At 37.6% G+C, this 20,959-nt stretch overlaps 1 protein-coding gene across 1 annotated transcript in view; it reads right to left on the bottom strand.

Moving 5' to 3' along the window:
• Positions 1-2,159: 2,159 nt before the first annotated feature.
• The window catches only part of LOC126195519 (eyes absent homolog 2-like), a 211,728-nt gene continuing 192,928 nt past the window's right edge, over positions 2,160-20,959 (bottom strand). The window contains exons 9-15 of the mRNA XM_049934145.1: positions 19,837-20,099; positions 19,609-19,698; positions 15,441-15,660; positions 11,400-11,514; positions 7,331-7,452; positions 7,126-7,226; positions 2,160-4,636 (exon numbers count right to left, since the gene is read on the bottom strand). Coding sequence (XP_049790102.1) covers positions 4,556-4,636; positions 7,126-7,226; positions 7,331-7,452; positions 11,400-11,514; positions 15,441-15,660; positions 19,609-19,698; positions 19,837-20,099 — 992 coding nt within the window. The 3' untranslated portion in view covers positions 2,160-4,555. The remainder of the gene's footprint in view (positions 4,637-7,125; positions 7,227-7,330; positions 7,453-11,399; positions 11,515-15,440; positions 15,661-19,608; positions 19,699-19,836; positions 20,100-20,959) is intronic.

Raw genomic sequence — 20,959 nt, 5'->3', positions numbered from 1 at the left:
CCACAGATACAGTCAAAACTTTTCTCATTTCACGTATTTTGGAAATCATACATGCATGAAAAAATATTGCTCTGGCAATCACATCATCTGGAATGTTTTTGAATGGTGGCAAAACAGTGCCTTCAGCACTGAAACTGCCATTGAATATACAAAGTAGACACACCAACATGCAGCATCAACAAAAATTCTGGAATGAGTAAAGTATACCAATCATGTCAACTTTCTATATGGAATAAATCTCCTATGGCATGCAGAAAAGCATTAGAAGTACTTCATCATACACTCAAAGCTTTGAGAGGAGTTGAATAGCCCTTCAGTGGCACACTCATTTTATTGTCTGGTGATATTCAACAAATTCTATCAGTCATACTGCATTCAACAGTCACTGACAAACTTGATGTATGTCTCAAATCATCAGTTTTATAGCAACATCTACAGAAATTTCTTTTGAAGACAAACATGTGTGTACAACTAAAACATGATGCATCCACTGCACATTTCACAATACAATTGTTGGATACTGGGAATGGGAAAATGCGTCAAAGAATCACATTCCCAACACATTGCTGTAAAATCATAGCAACCACAGACAAACTGAGTCACAAAGTTTTCCCAAATATTATACAGGACTGTCAAAATCATCAGTGCCTCATTGTACAAGCTCTATTAGTGGTCAAAAACAACGATACCAATGCTGAAACTTCCTGGCAGATTAAAACTGTGTGCCCGACCGAGACTCGAACTCGGGACCTTTGCCTTTCGCGGGCAAGTACTCTACCATCTGAGCTACCGAAGCATGACTCACGCCCAGTCTCACAGCTTTACTTCTGCCAGTATCTCGTCTCCTACCTTCCAAACTTTACAGAAGCTCTCCTGCGAACCTTGCAGAACTAGCACTCCTGAAAGAAAGGATACTGCGGAGACATGGCTTAGCCACAGCCTGGGGGCATGTTTCCAGAATGAGATTTTCACTCTGCAGCGGAGTGTGCGCTGATATGAAACTTCCTGGCAGATTAAAACTGTTTTAATCCTCCGCAGTATCCTTTCTTTCAGGAGTGCTAGTTCTGCAATGTTCGCAGGAGATCTTCTGTAAAGCTTGGAAGGTAGGAGACGAGATACTGGCAGAAGTAAAGCTGTGAGACCGGGCGTGAATCGTGCTTTGGTAGCTGAGATGGTAGAGCACTTACCCGCGAAAGGCAAAGGTCCCGAGTTCGAGTCTCGGTCGGGCACACAGTTTTAATCTGCCAGGAAGTTTCATATCAGTGCACACTCCGCTGCAGAGTGAAAATCTCATTCTGGATACCAATGCTGTAAACTTCAGAAATCAAAACAAAGTGACAGCATATCAGCCTATCGATACTGTCATGAATCGAGATGATGTGTCAGTGATCCGATTGAAGTCTTGAATTAACTTGATTTGTAAGACACATTGGTGCATGTTTTAACACTGAAAATTGGCTTGCATATCATTCTTCTCTGAAACATAAATCCACAACAACTTTCTAATGGTACCAGGTATCCAGTGAAAAAGTTGATGAACAACATCACTGAAGTTACTATTTTAAACAGAAAATTTACAGGAAAAGATGTATTGTCACCACATACCCCAATGATTCTGACCTATATGCTACTGGAATTCTAATGTTTGCGGTTTCTGGTGCAAACTGCATTTGCAGTGACCATCAACAGAACACAAGGACAACTGCTACAAGTATGTGGACTACATGCAGCAAATCCAAGCTTCTTGCATGGGCAATTGTGCGTGGCCCACTCACACATCGGAAAAGCAGCTTTATTTGTATAGTCACCTGACAGAAAAATTAAAAAAAAAATATGTATTCAAAATCACTTCAGTAAACAGAATTTAAGCATAGGCAAAACTTTTCTCATTTCACTTATTTTGGAAATCATACAATCACGGAAAAATATTTCACTGGCAATTGAATTTAAAGACAGACACTTTCTTTGAGTGGCACTCCAACACATGTCAGGTACTTGTTAGTATTTCATGAAGTTCAGTCATCCTAGTGTATTGTACTTAAATAAAATGAACATCTTCGACTCATTTCTGCATCCTTTCAGTGGGATTTATGGAATCTGTTAAATATCTTGAAAAAAAAAAATGTAAAGAGAACTCCATTAATTGATTGTGTTGTATTATTTTTTTTTATTAAAGTGCAAATTCCTGTTATCACTACAGTCAGCAGGAAGAAATAATGAGAAAAACTTTCTGCAACCTGACAACAGAAAAAAATCATACAAGTTAGCATATTCAGAGTGATAATAATCAATGAAACGTAAACATTAATCATGTCCAGCTTAAGTGTAATGTCATAGCTGTGTTAGGGTGTCATGACTGGCTGCATTCTTATTTGATAATTACAGTTGTTTGCTCCAAAGTGAGACATCAAGCAGAAAATCTTTTGTGGAAACTGGCACTAAATGACAGATGACAAACAAACCTTAAAATATCAGTTTATAAGATAACTGGCTTTTAGAGATTAATAAAAGTTTCACATATTTCCATAAGAGCAGTGTGAAATGTTTGCTAAGACAACTGAAAACAGTGTAGTCGACTTATCATTATTTTTTTAAGTTTCATACAGTACTTTTTCTCCTTTCCACATACTGTTATTATTGTAATCTTTTGTTTGTCTAACAATGTTGATATGGTTTGTATTAAAATTATATTAAAGCCAGAAAGTAGACTTTGCATAATAACAAGGCAAAAAATAAAGCAATGTTTTAAATTTTGTTCATGAAAAATGGTTTCTTCATATACAATTAGAACATACATTAAGTAAGTTTGTACATTTGAGAAATATGAGCTGTATCTGTCTGAGAAGTATTGAAATGCATCCAAAAATAGAATTAAAACAGTACATGGAGACAGGACAAAGAACACAATGAAAAATATAATGTAGTTTGACTCCAAACAATTGGTGGGAAAAGAAAATCATTCCCATTTAGACAACAACAACAAAGGGTATCATGCCAAAACAGTTAAATGACAGGCTGTTCAGCTGGATGATCTTCCACCATATACTCATATGTTCATCTATATTTTCAGCATGCTAAGCACCTCATCATCTACCAATGAAATTCATTTGTACCACTGTTAGTTTATTTAGACATCAATTGCTGTCAACTAGATGACTGACGTATATTTGAAAATAAAATGAAGAGTCATATCCTACAAGTAGTTCTCTAATACCACAAAAGACAGTGCAGATATCACTGTTACATAAAATGACTTACTTCATTTGCAAAACTTGCAGATCCCAACACAGGTACATATTTAAAAGTAACATGGTTTCCCTTTTTTAAGTTGGCATATTGCTCAAAAATATTACTGGTGAGCATTCTCACAGCTCACACTGTTAGCAAGGAGAATAACCATTATGGCATGCAACACATGTTTAAATCATGGTGAATATTCAAGATTGCATTATCAATAAAGGAAAAAATTAAGTTATATGGATATAATTACAGAAATACCTTTCAAAGATTTCTTTATGAACCAAATCAATTATTGTTACACTCAATTTTTTCTGAAATATGCAACCTATTGAACTAATATATTTAGTCTGCATCATGTACTCACACAAAACAATTTTGAAGAGTCACACAGATTCTAATGACTTCGGTTGGGGAAGAAAATGCAATTTATAGAAAAGCAAGAGTGTCAACTGACTGTATATGACTTTTACACTTTTGTTCACCTTCTTTTTGTATTTTTCATAATTATTCATTTATACTCATGGTTATTCTTTTTGAAGAGTAGATATCTGCTGCCTTACTTTTTCCCTTTCACACTCATGATACTACAACAGTTTCTAAAACACAATCCTTAAATATCTACTTAGACTTCCATAATAGCAAGGTCCCCCATGTACACATCAACTTCACACTGAAGGTGGATCTTGATCAATTTTGGTGTACTTTTCAGTGCTAGTTGTGGCAGCTTTCTGCATTAGTCAATAATTTTGGAGTATTTGTGCTCTGTTTCATTCCAAGAGTTGATTTTCGTTTTATGGGAAAAGTAATATTACAGAACCAGTACACCAAGTTCATAATTTAATTTACAAGTTTTGCTCTTTGAGATCTATGGTCAGGAAAATTACACCAAAAAAAGAAAGAACTCAATATATGTTTTAAGTTCTAGCATACCGCGCCCCGTACACTAATGTATGTACATAATTTGTCTTCATATATAGGTCACATTTCAATATATTCAATTTTTCTCTGAAAATTATTTGCACAGTACAACTTAATTATCAATACAATCTTTACAATAACATTACTTTGTTATTAATAATAAAAAAACTATTTTATACAAAAGTAATAATCATGACTATTGCGGCATCTTTTTACTATTTATGCATAATTATGAGACTGTATCATTAAGCTCATAAATTTTAAATAAAAAACAATTTAAACAAATTCATATACAGTTTCAATGTTTGTTTTAAAATTCAAGTTCCATAGTTACTAGCCTTTAATGGCTGTAATAAGTTCAATCACAGAAATGTATCAATATTAACACTGACACACATCATAAGAAGCCCATGTCCAAAGCATTGTACAGTGCTGCTGTGTCACTGTGACTCGTGATGCGCCAGAATGGGAAGTTCAACTGAAAAGAAGCATGCATTAGTAAGGGAAAAAAAGCATTCAATTTTACAAGTACACCAAATGAAGATATGTTATTTTTTTTTTTTTTTGGTTATAACCAAGTTGGCAGTTCCATTTTTGTACACAATATTGTGATTCCAATTGATGGCCTGAAGAAGAGATTAGGTTAGTTTGAAATCTGAAAACATTTATTCAATAAATGATACATAGAAAACCTGGAGATATAAGTGACTTTATTAGATTGTACCGTCGAAGTATAAAAAGCTGAGCTCCTTAAAGAAGGAAACATAAATACATAATGAAACATGAAAATAATTGAAATGGAGATGGGTGAGAATTTTGAGATAAGGCTTGGATGAATTGGACTTGTGAAATGAAGGGGTCAAATGGAGGCAATGGGTAATCAAACTGCAGTGAATGTAGTTTGACCAAAGAAATGTGAAACAACAAAGACCAAAGTAAACTGCAGAAGGAGGGAAACTTAATCACAGCAATCAGTCTGCAGTTTGATAATAGAAAATTATGATAATGATATGATCTGTAACTGCCTCAGACAACTGCAAAATAAAGGTGAGGTGGGACTAAGTGAACAGTAATTTAAATTCAATAATATACAAAACTGACACCTTCTCTAAAAGAGAAAGCTATAATTAGTGACACATTTCTTTTCCATTTCCTTCACTATACAGAATGCACCAGCCATCCCTTCGTATCTGATTTTATGCAGACCCAACAAATATTGGCTCCTCTTTTCAGACACCATGAGCATGTTTATGTGCATAAGGAAAGCAGAAATTGATAGTATCACTTTTAAATGAATACTGAAAATAGAGCATTTTCATAAAATGGCCACTAACTTAAATAACTGTAAAGAACACATACAGGAAGTGAGCACAGATACTAGGAAAAGGTACTGCATTAGAGGGATCTGGTTGCTGGAGGCCAAACTCTGCAACAGCTCAAATTTCAGGAACCAAGTCAAAGATAGTGTTGTGGAAAGAGCTTGAAAATAATGAGGTTTCTATATTGTAGTGTAGAGGAAAGAGCTTGAGAATGCTTTGTTTATCATGTCAGGGGAATAATCTATTAAAGTAAGACTGGTGATCTGGTGAGTCACTCATTTGTCAGTATTTGTAGCATGGTGATGATTTTGGAAGAACATCATTGAGTCAAGATGAAACTACATCCTGCTGTGGTCCAGCAATGGCATATATTTTAGCAAAAGTGGATGTTTATCTTTGAGAAACTACAAGTAATTAAGTTAGATGACCGTCAAAGAGATTGGGTGCAATAATATGATCATCCATGATTTAACAGCATATGTTCATACCCCACTCTCTCTTAAATGCTGTCTGATGCATCCAATGGGGAATATTCACACTTCAATAATGCATTTTGTGGCAATTAAATGAGCCCATGTAAATACTGTTAAAAACATTATGCTGAATCCATTGACAGAACCCTATCCATATGTATGCATTTGGAGTCACATATTGCTATAATTCTAATTTGGTATGCATCACCTTTCTGTTCTGATGGGGAATGCTTTTCCCTTTTATTCTGATTAAAAACTAAGGCTACAGGCACAAGACTTTAACTTGCCTATGGATATCCTGGCAACTTTCTCAGTACTGATGCATTCAGTGCAACTGAGGCTTGATGTAGACTAATGCGTTTCCAATGCATAATTACTCTTGGTCTGTGTATGCACCATTTGTTGTAATGTATGTATTATTCATACATTTATACAGGTTTCCAAAATTCCTGCTCTCTTATAGTAGGGAAATACATATCATTATATTATCTCAGGATAGAATGAGGGATCCGTGGTTGGCAGAAATCTATGGAAAACTGCAGGTTAGATAAAATGAGAGTGGAAAAATAACAGCAGTCTGAACAATAGTAGCTTCTTTGTGTAATGTGTCTGTATGCAGACATATACCATCTTTACTACACCCTTTTAGATGGATAGAAATACTTTTCATTCCATAGATTCATAGTGAGGAGATCCTCAAGGATGTAGTACAACCGGTATTTGTAATGTGGAGTTTTAATTTTGCTCTTTTCACCAGTATCAAATTATTTGTGTTACATAAAAAGACATAGCACTCTGATATAGGTCAGTTATATTTTCACATAAATACAAAATGGTTCAAATGGCTCTGAGCACTATGGGACTCAACTGCTGAGGTCATTAGTCCCCTAGAACTTAGAACTAGTTAAACCTAACTAACCTAAGGACACCACAAACATCCATGCCCGAGGCAGGATTCGAACCTGCGACCGTAGCGGTCTTGCGGTTCCAGACTGCAGCGCCTTTAACCGCACGGCCACTTCGGCCGGCACATAAATATAAGAGTGGTAAATAATATTATCGCAGTGGAATTCTCCACTCAAAGTCTTTGTGTCAACATATTAGGTTTCTGCCTACGTTAAGTGGGTGCTAATCATATGCATATTTAAGAAAGATGTACAACATTTCACAGTTACCTGTTTTGCTGCAGCTTCCTCATCTGTCCCATCACCAACTACAACATATGTACACTTTCTGCCATATCGGGAGACTATGCGTTCAAAGCAGCTCTCTTTGCCTAAAATAATGTTGAATTACATAAATAGCAATCAGATTCAGACAGGAGGGATGTAAATACATCAGCCGTAACATTTAACAACTATTTTATGAGTTTACTATTACCTATTTTAGTAGCTGAATAAATGTTCTCAATAGGAAAAATTCCACCCAGGCCGAACAGCAGTACTTTTGCCAGTGCTGGCACGAGCTGCGTTGTCGTCACTAACACATTCACGCAGTTGGGCCTAGAAATTAAATTACAAACAATGAACCACTGAATAAATACTCCATGGGTTATCCACACAAAAACATGAAGGCCTCAGGGCATAAAAATGTATGAGATGCTAACTATGACAGCAAACACTTCTTGATTAACTCTTCTTTTCAAGGTTGTCATTTAGTTCTATTAACTAGCAGCAATTTACATTGTTCTGTGTGGAACTTATGCACTAGTTTTTTAATTATAAGAAAATTAGTTGACAAAAGTTGAGCTATAATTTGCAGATAAATGGTGTTCCTTACTAAGAGTAAGAAATAAATTGCATGTTTGCTTAATGTTTACCAAAGGAGGAAAGAGACGTGAATAGTTAGTAACATGTAAGTTCCACCTAATAACACTACTATGATCACTACAGAAGGTACATCTATGCAACATATCTCTTCCCTGAGTCACTACTTTAACACGTTTAGGTATTCTTTGCATACAGGGCAACCCAAAACCCACCGATAAAATTTCGAAAGTTGTTCAGGGTTATTTTCTGAGTATTGGTGTGGTAACATGTCACAATAGTGCACAACTATATATATATTTGCTCTCAGTCATGTAAGGCTAAGGGCACATGTAAGATATATGGAATATTTGTCATCAAAGCTTTTTGATTATCCTGCAGCCAATAATGGCATCCTGGCCAAAACTGTAAAATCAAAACATTTCACAGTGGCATGTGGTGTGGAATTATTCAAAACAAGTTTAACAAATGTGCTAAGAAAATTACTGGAAAAATGTAAATAATTTAGGAGTAAAGTAGACCACTCATCCAGTAGACGTGCTCAGTTGTTGACAGGCACACAAAATGCAATGAAAACTTGAAAGCTTTGTTAGCTTTCAGCTGAATTTTGCAATGCATTAGAGTACACATATATATGTGCATCCTGCCCGCCCTCTGCCACTCCCCCTCTCCCCCTGGTAACCCCCCCCCCCAACACACACACACACACACACACACACACACACACACACACACACACACACACACACACACACACACACACACACTACTTTGTTATTTAACCACAGCCTTGTTGTTATTACTTTTAATTTTAACAGTGCTAAATCTGGGATGAAATAACATCAGTATTAGATTGATAGATTGCTACTAACTGCATTGAGGAGGCATTGAATGGCAGACAGGTACACTGAAAAACTGTTGTTATTTCTTCTCAGATTTTCCATTGTTAAACTTGAAAATCATACATTTCCTTAAGCTGCCTATTTGCAGATCATGGCATCTACGACATTCTTGGGTTTATAGCGATTTAGACTGCACCATGTATAAAATCTCTGATAAGGAACTATGCCTGACAGCCACAGCCCAAAGATTAAATTTAAGTATTCATCACACTTCTTTCCTTTGTCTGTGTGTGTGTGTGTGTGTGTGTGTGTGAGAGAGAGAGAGAGAGAGAGAGAGAGAGAGAGAGAGAGAGAGAGAGAGAGAAGCTGTTCACTTTCACACTAATGTGCTACATAGTTGTCTCATTCAGAGACTGGATACCTAATAAATTCATAACATGGTGTTTTCTTGCATGAAAGTATGTCACAGGATACCACCACAGCTATGATAAACCAGATTTTTTATCTAAATATGAGCACAGCATACCTGTAAAAATAAAAAAAAGAATTCTCACTGGCAAAACAGGTGGTTAATTGTGCAAAAAATGAAAATCCAGTTCAGAAAACTTTGATTTTTATAGACATGTGGGCTGGCCAGTATTTATAGTCAGGAGGAACAATTTCTTCTTACTGCCATAAAAACATGTAGAAATAGATAATAGTATTTTCAGTTTCTGGAAACCCAGGCTCATTCTTCACACATAACCTGGGTGCATTCTATTTAGCAAGATAGATGGCACCAGCTTCATAGGCACACTGAAGAAAGAATTCCTGTGTTAAAATCCACAAGTGTCAGCTGCCTCTTAGATATATGTGTTTATATCTGAAATTTCAGTTTGTCGAATTCCTTCCTTAATACATCAACTTGCTGTTGTGTCATCTCATAAGTTCAAAGCAATGTGAATTCATCCACTGCAAAGAAGGCATTAAGTGCTGTAACAACAACATTATCATATAGGAACAGGCCTTACCACTGTTGAACACTACTTTCCCAACGCCCGACAGATTCCAAACCAACAGCCTCCTTCCTAGTCATTCCTCCTTTGAAGGCATTACCTACAAACAAACCCGGAGTATGGCTATAGGCACCCACATGGCACCATCCTATGCCAACTTATTCATGAGACATCTAGAGGAATCTTTCATAAACACCCAGAATCCTAAACCCTTCACCTGGTTCATATTCACTGATGACATCTTTGCAATTTGGATCGAGGCTGAGGACACCTATCCACATTCCTCCAGAACCTCAGCAACTTCTCCCCCGTTTGCTTCACCTGGTCCTACTCAACCCAACAAGGCACCTTCCTAGGTGTTGATCTCCACCTCAAAGATGGCTGCATCAGTATCTCCGTCCATATCAAACCTGCTAACCACAAGCAATACCTCCACTTTGACAGTTGCCACCCAGTTGCCCTACCAAGAAGTCCCTTACATATAACCTAGCTACCCATGGTCATCGCATCTGTAGTGATGAGAAGTCCCTCTCAAAACGTACTGAGGGTCTTCAAAAACCATAATTTTCCTCCCAACCTTGTACAAATACAAATCTCCTGTGTTTTATCTTTCCAGTCTCCCACCATCTCACAAAGTTCAACTGTCCAGCCACAGAGAAGCACTCCCCTCATAACTCAATATCACCCAGGACTGGAACATCTGAATTACATTCTCTGCAGGGGTTTCACCTACCTATCATCATGCCCTGAAATGAGAAATGTCCTGTCCACTATCTTTCCCACCCCTCCCACAGTGGTATTCCTCTGTCCACCAAACCTAGACAATATACTCATCCATCCCTACACAACCCTGCTCCCAACCTCTTACCTCATGGCTCATACCCCTGTAATAGACCTAGATGCAAGACCTGTCCTATACATCGTCCCACTACCACCTACTCTCGTCCGGTCACAAAAATCACCTATCCCATCAAATGCAGGGCTATCTGTGAAACCAGTTGTGATCTACAAACTAAGCTGCAACCACTGTGATGCATTCTATGTGGGCATGACAACCAACAAGCTGCCTGTCCGCATGAATGTCCACCAACAAACTGTTGCCAAGAAACAAGTGGACCATCCTATTGTTGAGCACACTGCCAAACATGACATGCTTCATTTCAATGAGTGTTTCACAGCCAGTGCCATATGGATCCTTGCCACCAATACCAGCTTTTCTGAATTGCGCAGGTGAGAACTTCCCCTGCAATATATCCTACATCCCGTAACCCTGCTGGCCTCAACCTTTGTTAGTCATTGTCCTCTCCCATCCATCCCCTTACCTGTTCCCATTCCAGCACTACACAGCCCTCATTCATCCCTCACACCCAGTCTTTCTACTTCTCTCCTATCCCCTCCCCACCTACATTTCTGCTGCCCTTCGCCTAACCTCCCGACTGCACATAGCTGCCATACTGTCTTTCCACGTCCTCCCTGTCCAGTCCCCAACAGCAGGTCACTGTCTGCTGCACCTACCCTACCATCCCTCCCACTCCCCACCCCAGCCTCCTCCTTACCCCCACCCAGTTACCACTCCCATCATGCACTGGTGCTGCTGCTTGCAGTGTGGCCTCAGTTGCCCGAGACTGCAGTCATGTGAGTGTGAGTTGCATTTGCGTGAGTGTGTATGTACCTGTTTGTCATCTAATTTTGATGAAGGCCTTACTGGCTGAAAGCTATACTTGTGACGGTCTTTTTGTTGTGCCTATCTGCGACTCAGCATCTCCACTATATGGTGAGTAGCAACTATCCTTTTCACAGTATAGGAATAGAATTAACCATTATAAGCTTAATTCCTGCTACTTACCGTGAATTAATTAATGTCAGACATTTGTTGGCTAATGTTAACCAGTTGTCTGTTATGGTTTCAATTTCTGCTCTAAGTTGCAACCATTGTTCACGCTTTGCTGGCCCGAGAAGACCTAAGGAAAAGAAATTCACATACATGAATATGGGAAAGAATAGTTGCAATTTTCAGTAAAGACATTAGAAAGTGTTGGGTAAATAATATCTCAAGTAATAATATGCCACTGCAAAGTAATAAATAATGGAAGGTATAAAAGTAAGAGTTCATCATATAACTGAGGTGTTGAGTGGCCAACATGTGCATAAACAGGACTGGGAACATTGCTAAGCTTTTTGATGATGTCTTCCTTCAGACCTAAGTAGTAAAATAACTCTCAGCTCTGTGGTGAGTGGTAACTCTCACTCTTTCAATTTATTCAAGTAGGAATATAACATATGCAATGTCAGTGTGCATTCAACTTTGCACTTCATAAGAAAGGGTAACTGAAGTCACACAGACTGCATTAGGGAAATACAGGGACCATCTTGTAATTTTTTATTATTATTATATATTTCACTCTTAGATTACACAAGTGATGTCATTATTGATTTCAACTTATTACCAAGTTAGCATCAGATGATCCATTTAAGTAAATACTAGCAAACTAAATCACAAATCCAGTTAGCTTCTATGTACAAAACCATAGACTCTCACTAATCCAGCCATTCCTGGCACATATGGGTGCTGGATTAGCAGAAGTGCCAGATTATTGAGTGTCTGAAATTTATGTTATTCATTTATTCTGTTTTTTATTTATTTTGAAAGCATTTGTACTGTACTTTATTAAATTGAGGCATACAATTTTAAAACACAGAGGATATACTTTATTAAATCCAAAAATACATTAATTTTCAAAGAAAACTTAATCCTTGACTGTATACTGTACATAATTATACAGTAGTATCACTCACTATGAAACATGTTCCTAATTTTTAACTGTCACAATGATGATACATGATGGTGAAATGCTTTATTAAGCAACCACTTTACAAGCATTACATTGGTACTGCATGTATCTGGTTGTTGCATAATGTACTCGAGGAAGACTTTGGCACCTTCAGCACAATCATTGTAAGAAATCTTCATTCTTTCTCCTCCTGTGTCCTCTTCTTCATCACTTTCATCATTACTTTCTTGCATGCTTTTGATTATTTCTTCATCTGTTAAAGTTTGGTCCATATCACAGTTTTCCTCATTCAGCTATTTAGTAACACTTTCATCATCAATTTCATCTCCTCCTGGAAGGTTGTGGAACATGTCAGTGTACAAAGTAATTGATAATTGAGAATTGACTGGCTTATCGCTGTCACTCACTACTGGATCCAACTCAGCATCAATGGATGGCCACAATTTGCTCCAGCTCTTCATTATGGTAGCACTCTCCACTTTATCCCACACTTTGGCTGCTTGGAAAACATCATGACTGTTAATTTCTTTCCATGCCTTCAGCATAGTCCCGATAGAGTCGTTTTCACTTTCATTCAGCAAGGAGACGAGAAGTGAATGTCGATAATGACGTTGAATTGATTCCAAAATTCCCTGGTCCATAGGCTGAATTAGGGCTGTCACATTGAGTGGGAGAAAGCGTGCTTGTACATGTATACCACTGGACTTTAGAGAAATGTCCGAAGGATGACTGGGAGCATTGTTGATTATAAGGATAGCTTTCAGCAGAAGCTTTTTCTTCTTTAGCTCTTTTCTCACTGCTGGTACAAATGTTTCATGGAACCTCCAAGAGAATATTTGTCTGTCCATCCACGTTTTCTTCTCAGCGCAATACTGCACTGGTACAGTATTTATGTCAGCGTGTTGAACACAATGTGGATTTTGGAATTTTACAGTCACCATAAGTGGTAGTTTATGACTGCCATTTGCATTACAACACGCCATAAATATTACGTGCTGTTTCTGTTGCTTGTAACCATGAGCTTCCTTCTCATTCTTGGCAGCTTATGTTTTTGAAGGAAGCATCTTGTAAAAGAGTCCTGTTTCATCAGAATTATACAAGGCATCAGCAATTAAATATTCTTCCTCTATTATCTTCCGTATCTTGCTTACAAACTCATCAGCATCCCTATCGTTGGCTGAGCAACTTTCCCTGGTGACTGTCAGCTGCTGAATGCCATGTTGTTTTTTCCAGTTTGATAGCCAACCTTCGATCGTTGCAAACAAGTTACTACCACCAAGTTGGTTGTTAAATGCAGCTGCTTTTTCCTTTTTAATCAGGCCACTGACTGGAATTCCTTTACTGCATTGTTGTATGAACCATCTATAAACAGGTCCAGTTCTTCATTCTCACTCTTTCACATAATCTTCCATTTTCCCAACCCATTATCCATTTGTGTTGAGTACTGTTGAATAACATCATCTTTCTTTTTGATGTCATAAATAGTTGCTCATCCAACAATGAACTCAGCAGCAATGGCTTTCTGCAAAGAACCTCATTTAACTTATCTAAAATACCGAGTTTCTGCTTGAGGTCTAGTGTAAGGTGTTTCCTTTTAAAAGACACGATTCTGAACTGTAAAGAAAGCTACAATTTCAAATACAGTATATAAAGTATTGTTTAACTAAGCATTGTTGCACACAATAATTCATTGTGCACATGTTTTCGGATGTGCACCGAATTACTGTGAGGCTGGACTACTGAGGGCCAGATTAGCATGAGTCTAGTGTACTTGAATATGTTACAAAGTAACCTGTCAATTGAAGAGACCTGGAATGATGCCTCTACAGATCTCTTCAACCACAGTTGTTTTATCACAATTACTTTGTAATGGTAATCTTTGACATTTGGCAAGATCAGTCTGGACAAACACAATATCAGAAGTAAATGCAACTATCCAGCAACATGGTGATGTGTTCTCTAACATTTGGGCAATATCAAAACAGAGTGTCTCTACTGAACTGTCATTGTGTATTTGCTGTGATTTGACCAGATTATTCATAAACACTAGTTGCTAAGAACATAAAATATATAATAGTGGTGCTTCTGTACATGTCTCAGAGATTTATATTTTTCGTTGATGGACTGTGTCCATTCATATTCCTACAAAGTTATGTTGATCATGAAAAAGATGAAAGAAATTGCTGCCTTAGCAGTTAAGTCCCATAAGATTTCACACACATTTGAACATTTGAAAGAAATTTCTGGATATCATTTGTACCAAATTTCTGAAATTTACATACTCTCAATGTGATGGAATAGCTTGAAAATATTTGCTCACAGGCCAATGAAAGCCCATACTTTACACTCGTTAACATTCTGGATAATTTCACTCAATTTCTCCAGCCATAGTGCTCACTAAGTATGAGTTACACTGAACTTCTTGCTAAAAACCTGATACAGGTGATATAGCTTTCAGTGAATACTGTAGTAAATAAAGTTCTGTCAGTATGTAAATACTTAAAGAGCAAAGAAGACCCATCACCAAACAGCAGAACTGTTGAGTCGTCCAAAAAAAAAAAAAAACCACACACACACACACACACACACACACACACACACACACACACACACACACACAGAGAGAGAGAGAGAGAGAGAGAGAGAGAGAGAGAGAGAGAGAAAGGGGGGAGAGGGAGAGGGAGAGGAAGAGAGAGAGAGAGAGAGAAAGGGGGGAGAGGGAGAGGGAGAGGAAGAGAGAGAGAGAGAGAGAGAGAGAGAGAGAGAGAGAGAGAGAGTGTGTGTGTGTGTGTGTGTGTGTGTGTGTGTGCGCGCGCCTACTCTGGCTTATCGAAGGATTGCTTCAGAAAGGTAGCAACATTTTTTTTTTTTTTTGTTTTGTTTCTGTCAATGAATCAATGGTTCTGCTATTCAGTGAGTGGTCTGTTTTCTTCATAAGGTAATTTACATTCTCACTAAACTCTCATGTTTAAGAAATGAAATTTTGGAACACCATATTTATCACAATCCCCTCACATTTCCAGTCATTTTGGTAACAGCTTCTTAACAATGATAAAATAAATCTAACAAAATACAATATACAAACATACACTCACCTCCAACACTATTGCGATAATTGTTGTACATATCTTTAATCTTTCGATAACGGAATGCTAGCTTACGCATCCAGTCAACACCACCTCGAACACCTGTAGCTAAGCACAGATTGCCGTTGCTGGCTGTTGCATGGAAACCATCAGTTCCAAAGTTGTAAGTGCTAAGATCCTGCCCATTATCATCTGAAGAGACATCATCTATGTGCACCTGATCACAATCCTGTAACATGAATGAAAAGTAATCAACATGGGTTTAAGACATTAAGGTTTTCATTATTTTAGATAATGGTAATATCTTGGGGAAACTATTTGCACTTTAATACATTTCCATGAAGAAATAATTTTGTTATGTTTAAATTAATCATGACAGTTTATTTTTCATTCATCATTTTAGCTAGTGAAGGAATTAGGTGAGTCCCTCGTTCTTTTTAATTTGTCAGCTAGAGACTTATTTTATCGGTCCACCTCATTTTCTCTGCTCTGTATGAGGATTTTCTCAATACAAAATCCTGCAAACACAATTTTTAGTTACAGATGCTTGTTTACTTCTTCTAGATCCATACCTCTTGTAAAGTGCGAGTTTTTTTTATCACTTCTACTCATGTGTATAATGTGACATCTGGGCACAATCCAAGCACTCATCTTCAGCAGTGTGGAAAACATAAAAAAATTCAGCTTCACAGTTGGTATTTTCATCTGTCTCTATGACCTATTAATTAAGTTATGCTCAACATTTTCCACATCAGTTAATAACAATGTATTTGTACTCTTAGCTGCAGCTTGGTCATTGTATGATGTTAATGAACAATGTACATAATTAATGTACAATGTTTTTATTAACTAGTGCAAGGTCAGAATTCATCTGTCTTGATTTCTTTTTTTTGTATTTATTTATCTACTTTGTATTCCAGTGATCCATCTTCGGAATATATCAAGGGATATGAAATGTGTCTGACAAGTTTGTTTTGGTTATATTCTATGATATTATGTAATAGTACTAAAAATTTCATATTAAGGTATCTACAACTTAGGTTCTATTACAGAAAAATAAAGTTTATAATTATGTTTAGATCAATTTTTAAATATACATGATATTGTTGGTCAGAAGTTCTGTTTATTAATGTAACTGCTGTGTCCTTGACACAAGTGGTATACAGCATTAGACTTCAGAGGGTGACACAGTCCACGCAATCATCTCAGTGTGGTGCCACTCATAGTATGTGTGGTGTCACCGCCAGACACCACACTTGCTAGGTGGTAGCTTAAATCGGCTGCGGTCCATTAGTACATGTCGGACCCGCGTGTCGCCACTGGCAGTGATTGCAGACCGAGCGCCACCACACGGCAGGTCTCGAGAGACGGACTAGCACTCGCTCCAGTTGTACGGACGACATTGCTAGCGACTACACATACGAAGCCTTTCTCTCATTTGTCGAGAAACCGTTAGAATAGCCTTCAGCTAAGTCCATGGCTACGACCTAGCAAGGCGCCATTAACCATATCTGGAGAGAGTCTCACTTGTATTATCAAGAGCGATGTACCGCAGAAGTGAATAAAAGTTAAGTATACGAGAAGCTCCGTTCTTTTCTTTGTAGCATTCATAAAGTATCCTGTTTCAGACTTAACGCAAGACGGCGTGAGTTGACGCGTGCCCTTTCGGCTACTTCTCAGTGTGGCGTAGCTAGCTTGTTACGCCACAACAGTATGGTCAGTTGTTCCCTAGATGGCACACATACTGGGAACGTTATGTTGATAATCGTTATTTCGGATCCATCTAATCACAAATGAATAAATCAAATTTTTTGTGCCATATGCATTTCACCTTTATTATTTGCAAGGCATCTTCAGTGGGAAATTTCAGAGATGTTGGTCTACCTGGGTTATTTTTCCTGTTTTACAGCTGTTCTTCTGCTTTTTGCCATATGAACTTCTGTTTTCATAGAGCTAAGAAATGATAGTTTGTTTACTTGATGTTATATCGAAGTTCATTTGCTTACTTGATGTTATTATATCAGTGTTCATTTCCTAGTGTTGTGAAAACAAAATTTTGCAGGGCAGAACCAGAAGAAGAGAAGCTATAAAGCAGGGCTGGCCGCGGTGGCCGAGCGGTTCTAGGCGCTTCAGTCTGGTACCGCGCAACTGCTACGGTTGCAGATTCGAATCCTGCCTTGGGCATGGATGTGTGTGATGTTCTTAAGTTAGTTAGGTTTAAGTAGTTCTAAGTTCCAGGGGACTGATGACCACAGATGTTAAGTCCCACAGTGCTTAGAGCCATTTGAACTATTTTTGTAAAGCAGGAAAAACAACACATGTAGTCCAGAATCTATGAAACATACTACTTAAGATGCCTTGCAAATAGATAAAGGTGATGTGTGTGACAAGAAAAATTTGAGTTATTCAGTTGTGATTAGACAGATCCAAAGTAACAATTATCAACACAATATTACATTCAGCTGAGGATGACAGGACAACAAATAGTTAGCAATGATACCAGTAACTACTTTTATGCTCCTGCCACAAGACATTCAGTCCATTTATCCACCAAAAGTTATCTATGCCTCTACACTGTGAGCTGAAACCTGAGACTATCTGATACAGCTGCCAAATACATTGCTGTTGCACATTCATATGTTGACACCAAGGCAACACCCAGGCAGTCGCCTGCAGTTCCAGTTGTCTTTGGTTGCCTACAGTGGTTTGATAGCTCTCATCTACAGCCATAAGTTGCCGACCAGTTCTAATCATCAGATTATTAACTCCAAGTGTTGAAGATTAATCAAAGTGATATTCGAAGGGATTATCAGATGGAAGAGTGATCTTATGAACTCTCTCATAGCAGTCCAAACTGAACTTCAATAAATTAGTTAGGCTTCATCTTCTGTGTGAGGTTAGATTAGATTCAGAACTTTTGCATGAGCACCACACCTTCTCAACAAAGCAAAAGCTGAGTACATTCTATATACATTGTTTTAATAAATGATCGTTATTGTTTCTCATGTGTTGCCACAAGAAATCTGTTTTAGAGAACTGTCCTATGGCATGAATGTTGTAAGCATGCAAGTAAGCCACTTTCCTATGGCCATGGAACTCAGTAGCTGGGGGTTCGCTGCCTACTACCTTTACATTGAACATCTAATTTATTGGTGAATACAACAGTAAGTGACTGACTTAGTCTACAGATACAGATTAGAAGAAACTGGACCTACTTACTCTGATACCATTAATATGAAATTTATGTGTACACAATTTGACTATAAACACTTTCTGGTTTGGTAGTATTTTTATTATTATTTTATTCAAATAGAGACTTTTAATAAAATATTGAGGACTTATGAGTACTAAATCTAGGTTCTAAAGGAAAGAGAGATCTGATTCCAGTAACTGATGCCTTGTTATCATTCTGCAGTTGTAAGGAACATGAAATGCAATAACTGATAGTCATAAGCACCAAAGCCAGTCTTGTGCTTCAGAAATATGTGTGTATCTTTTATGCAAGTCTTAGTGTCAAAGAGTGATGGAATTGTCTATGGCAGTGATGACTAATAGCAACATCAGAGGCGAACATCTGATTTCCAAGTTTCCCATCATCCTCAACCCACCTGTAACATTTACACTTTCCATTCCACCTTGTATCACTGAATGGTTAATTTGTGGTATTTCACTAATGTCATTGGTGATTTACTGATCATGTTACATTTAAATTTTATGACGAATTTCTCTGCTTATAAGCCTTACAGTGCTTGGATTTGCAAACCTTCCAACATTTCACACATGATAGCATTGTTTTTTTTTTTTTTTTTAAATTTTATTCTTAATTTGTAAGGGCCCATGAGATCATTTGAACCAAAAATATTACATAATGGAATGATTATCTGCTTAATTCAAAGAAAGTGCAACAAAAATGTAAAATTAAAAACAAAACACTTAGAAAAATACAATAGATTTACCATATTTTATACAACAAATAATAACTGCTTGCATATAATTTTAGAAAGTGATCAGTATTAATTTCTGAACCATTTTCATATACTGTAAACAATAGTACAACTACATCTGTTCCCTTATAAAGTGCCAATCATGCTTGTCTTCAAACTTTCTTGGAATATAAACATTAAAAAAGGATTTAAATGGATTAGATTTACTGCTAAGATGAGTTAGTATACTTTACCTCCACATCATTGAAGAAAAAATGTGTGTCTGCAAGATTGAACACCAGTTCCTCCATTCTGAATCCAAGCTGTGCAACTGTCTGAGCATCCTGTAACAGTAAGTTGTTCATTGTATTTTTGCATGTATACTATGCCTAATTTACAATGTTCAGGACTTGAATCAATTTCAGAACATAGTTCATTTGAGACTATCACTGGACATCTACATGCATTTATCAACAGATTACCTTGCCATAACGGGAGGCATACGTGCCAGTGAGAAGAGAGTGGAAAATAATTATGGTTTCATCAAGATCCCAGATGAATACTCTCTCTAAGCTGCTCTCTGGGTTACTGGGGGAAGGGTTATTCTGTCTTCTCCCTCGACCTCTACTAGACCTAGAGGAACCTTCTCCTCCATTTCCTTCCCTGTTTCTCCGAGATCCATTTGAATCTGTTTTGAGGGGTGATGCTGGCCCATTTTCTGACAGATGGAAGCTGCCAGGACTCTCTGTAAGACATTAAAATATTACGCATCAGAACACATTTTCAAATGACATGTTACTATCTAATTTGACAGACCTTTTGGCTCTAAGATAGGCACTAGGCTTTATTGGAACATTAAACCTCTTTGTCTAGCTTAAAATAAAATAAAATATCTTGTATGGGTCTTGTACATGTGCAGCCCACAGAATTACAGATGAAAGAATGTCATTAAACAGGAGGTTATCAGCATGTCAATGCAACCTTCAACAGAAGGTTTCCTGTGAATACCTGAATGGTACCTCTGACAAGATCATAGCAATTTTGTCACCATTGTTATCCAGCTAAAGACAGCCTCTAATAGCCATGTTGTACCTGAGGTTTTAAACTATACTTATTCTCTTTCAGAATTCACATAGCGATATTATAAGCTAATTTTGTAGAGGAGCTGCAATTTGCAAGAGTCTTTCCAAAAATGTACAGGTTTCCCAACAATAAGATCCATACATCAATTACATTATATATTTTTTTGTAAATACAGCAAGGAAAGTTCTAGCAGGGTTTGATTCCTGATACTGCCAGGGATTTTTCCGTGGTGAGAGGACTGGAACAGGTTGCACACATCCTTGAGATGCCAACTGAGGAGCTACTTAACCAAGTAGTAGCAACACCAGTTCTGCTACCCCAACAACGGATGGAAAGCTGTGTGCTGATCCACACCCCTCACCCATGCCACATCTCGATGATGCCTTAGGCTGAGGATGAGATGTGGTCAGCTGAATATGACTGGCCCTGCTGCGGCCAAATTGGCAGTGTTCATCCTCCTTCTTTTATTCTTTGTGTTGAGCTGGTACAATATAAAGGCAAAGTTTTGTGTGTGTGTGTGTG

This window comes from Schistocerca nitens, chromosome 7 (assembly GCF_023898315.1).
Source record: "Schistocerca nitens isolate TAMUIC-IGC-003100 chromosome 7, iqSchNite1.1, whole genome shotgun sequence".
Classification (NCBI taxonomy): Eukaryota; Metazoa; Arthropoda; class Insecta; order Orthoptera; family Acrididae; genus Schistocerca; species Schistocerca nitens.
The sequence above is the reverse complement of the archived record's forward strand: the minus strand, read 5'-3'. Positions and strand labels throughout refer to the sequence as shown.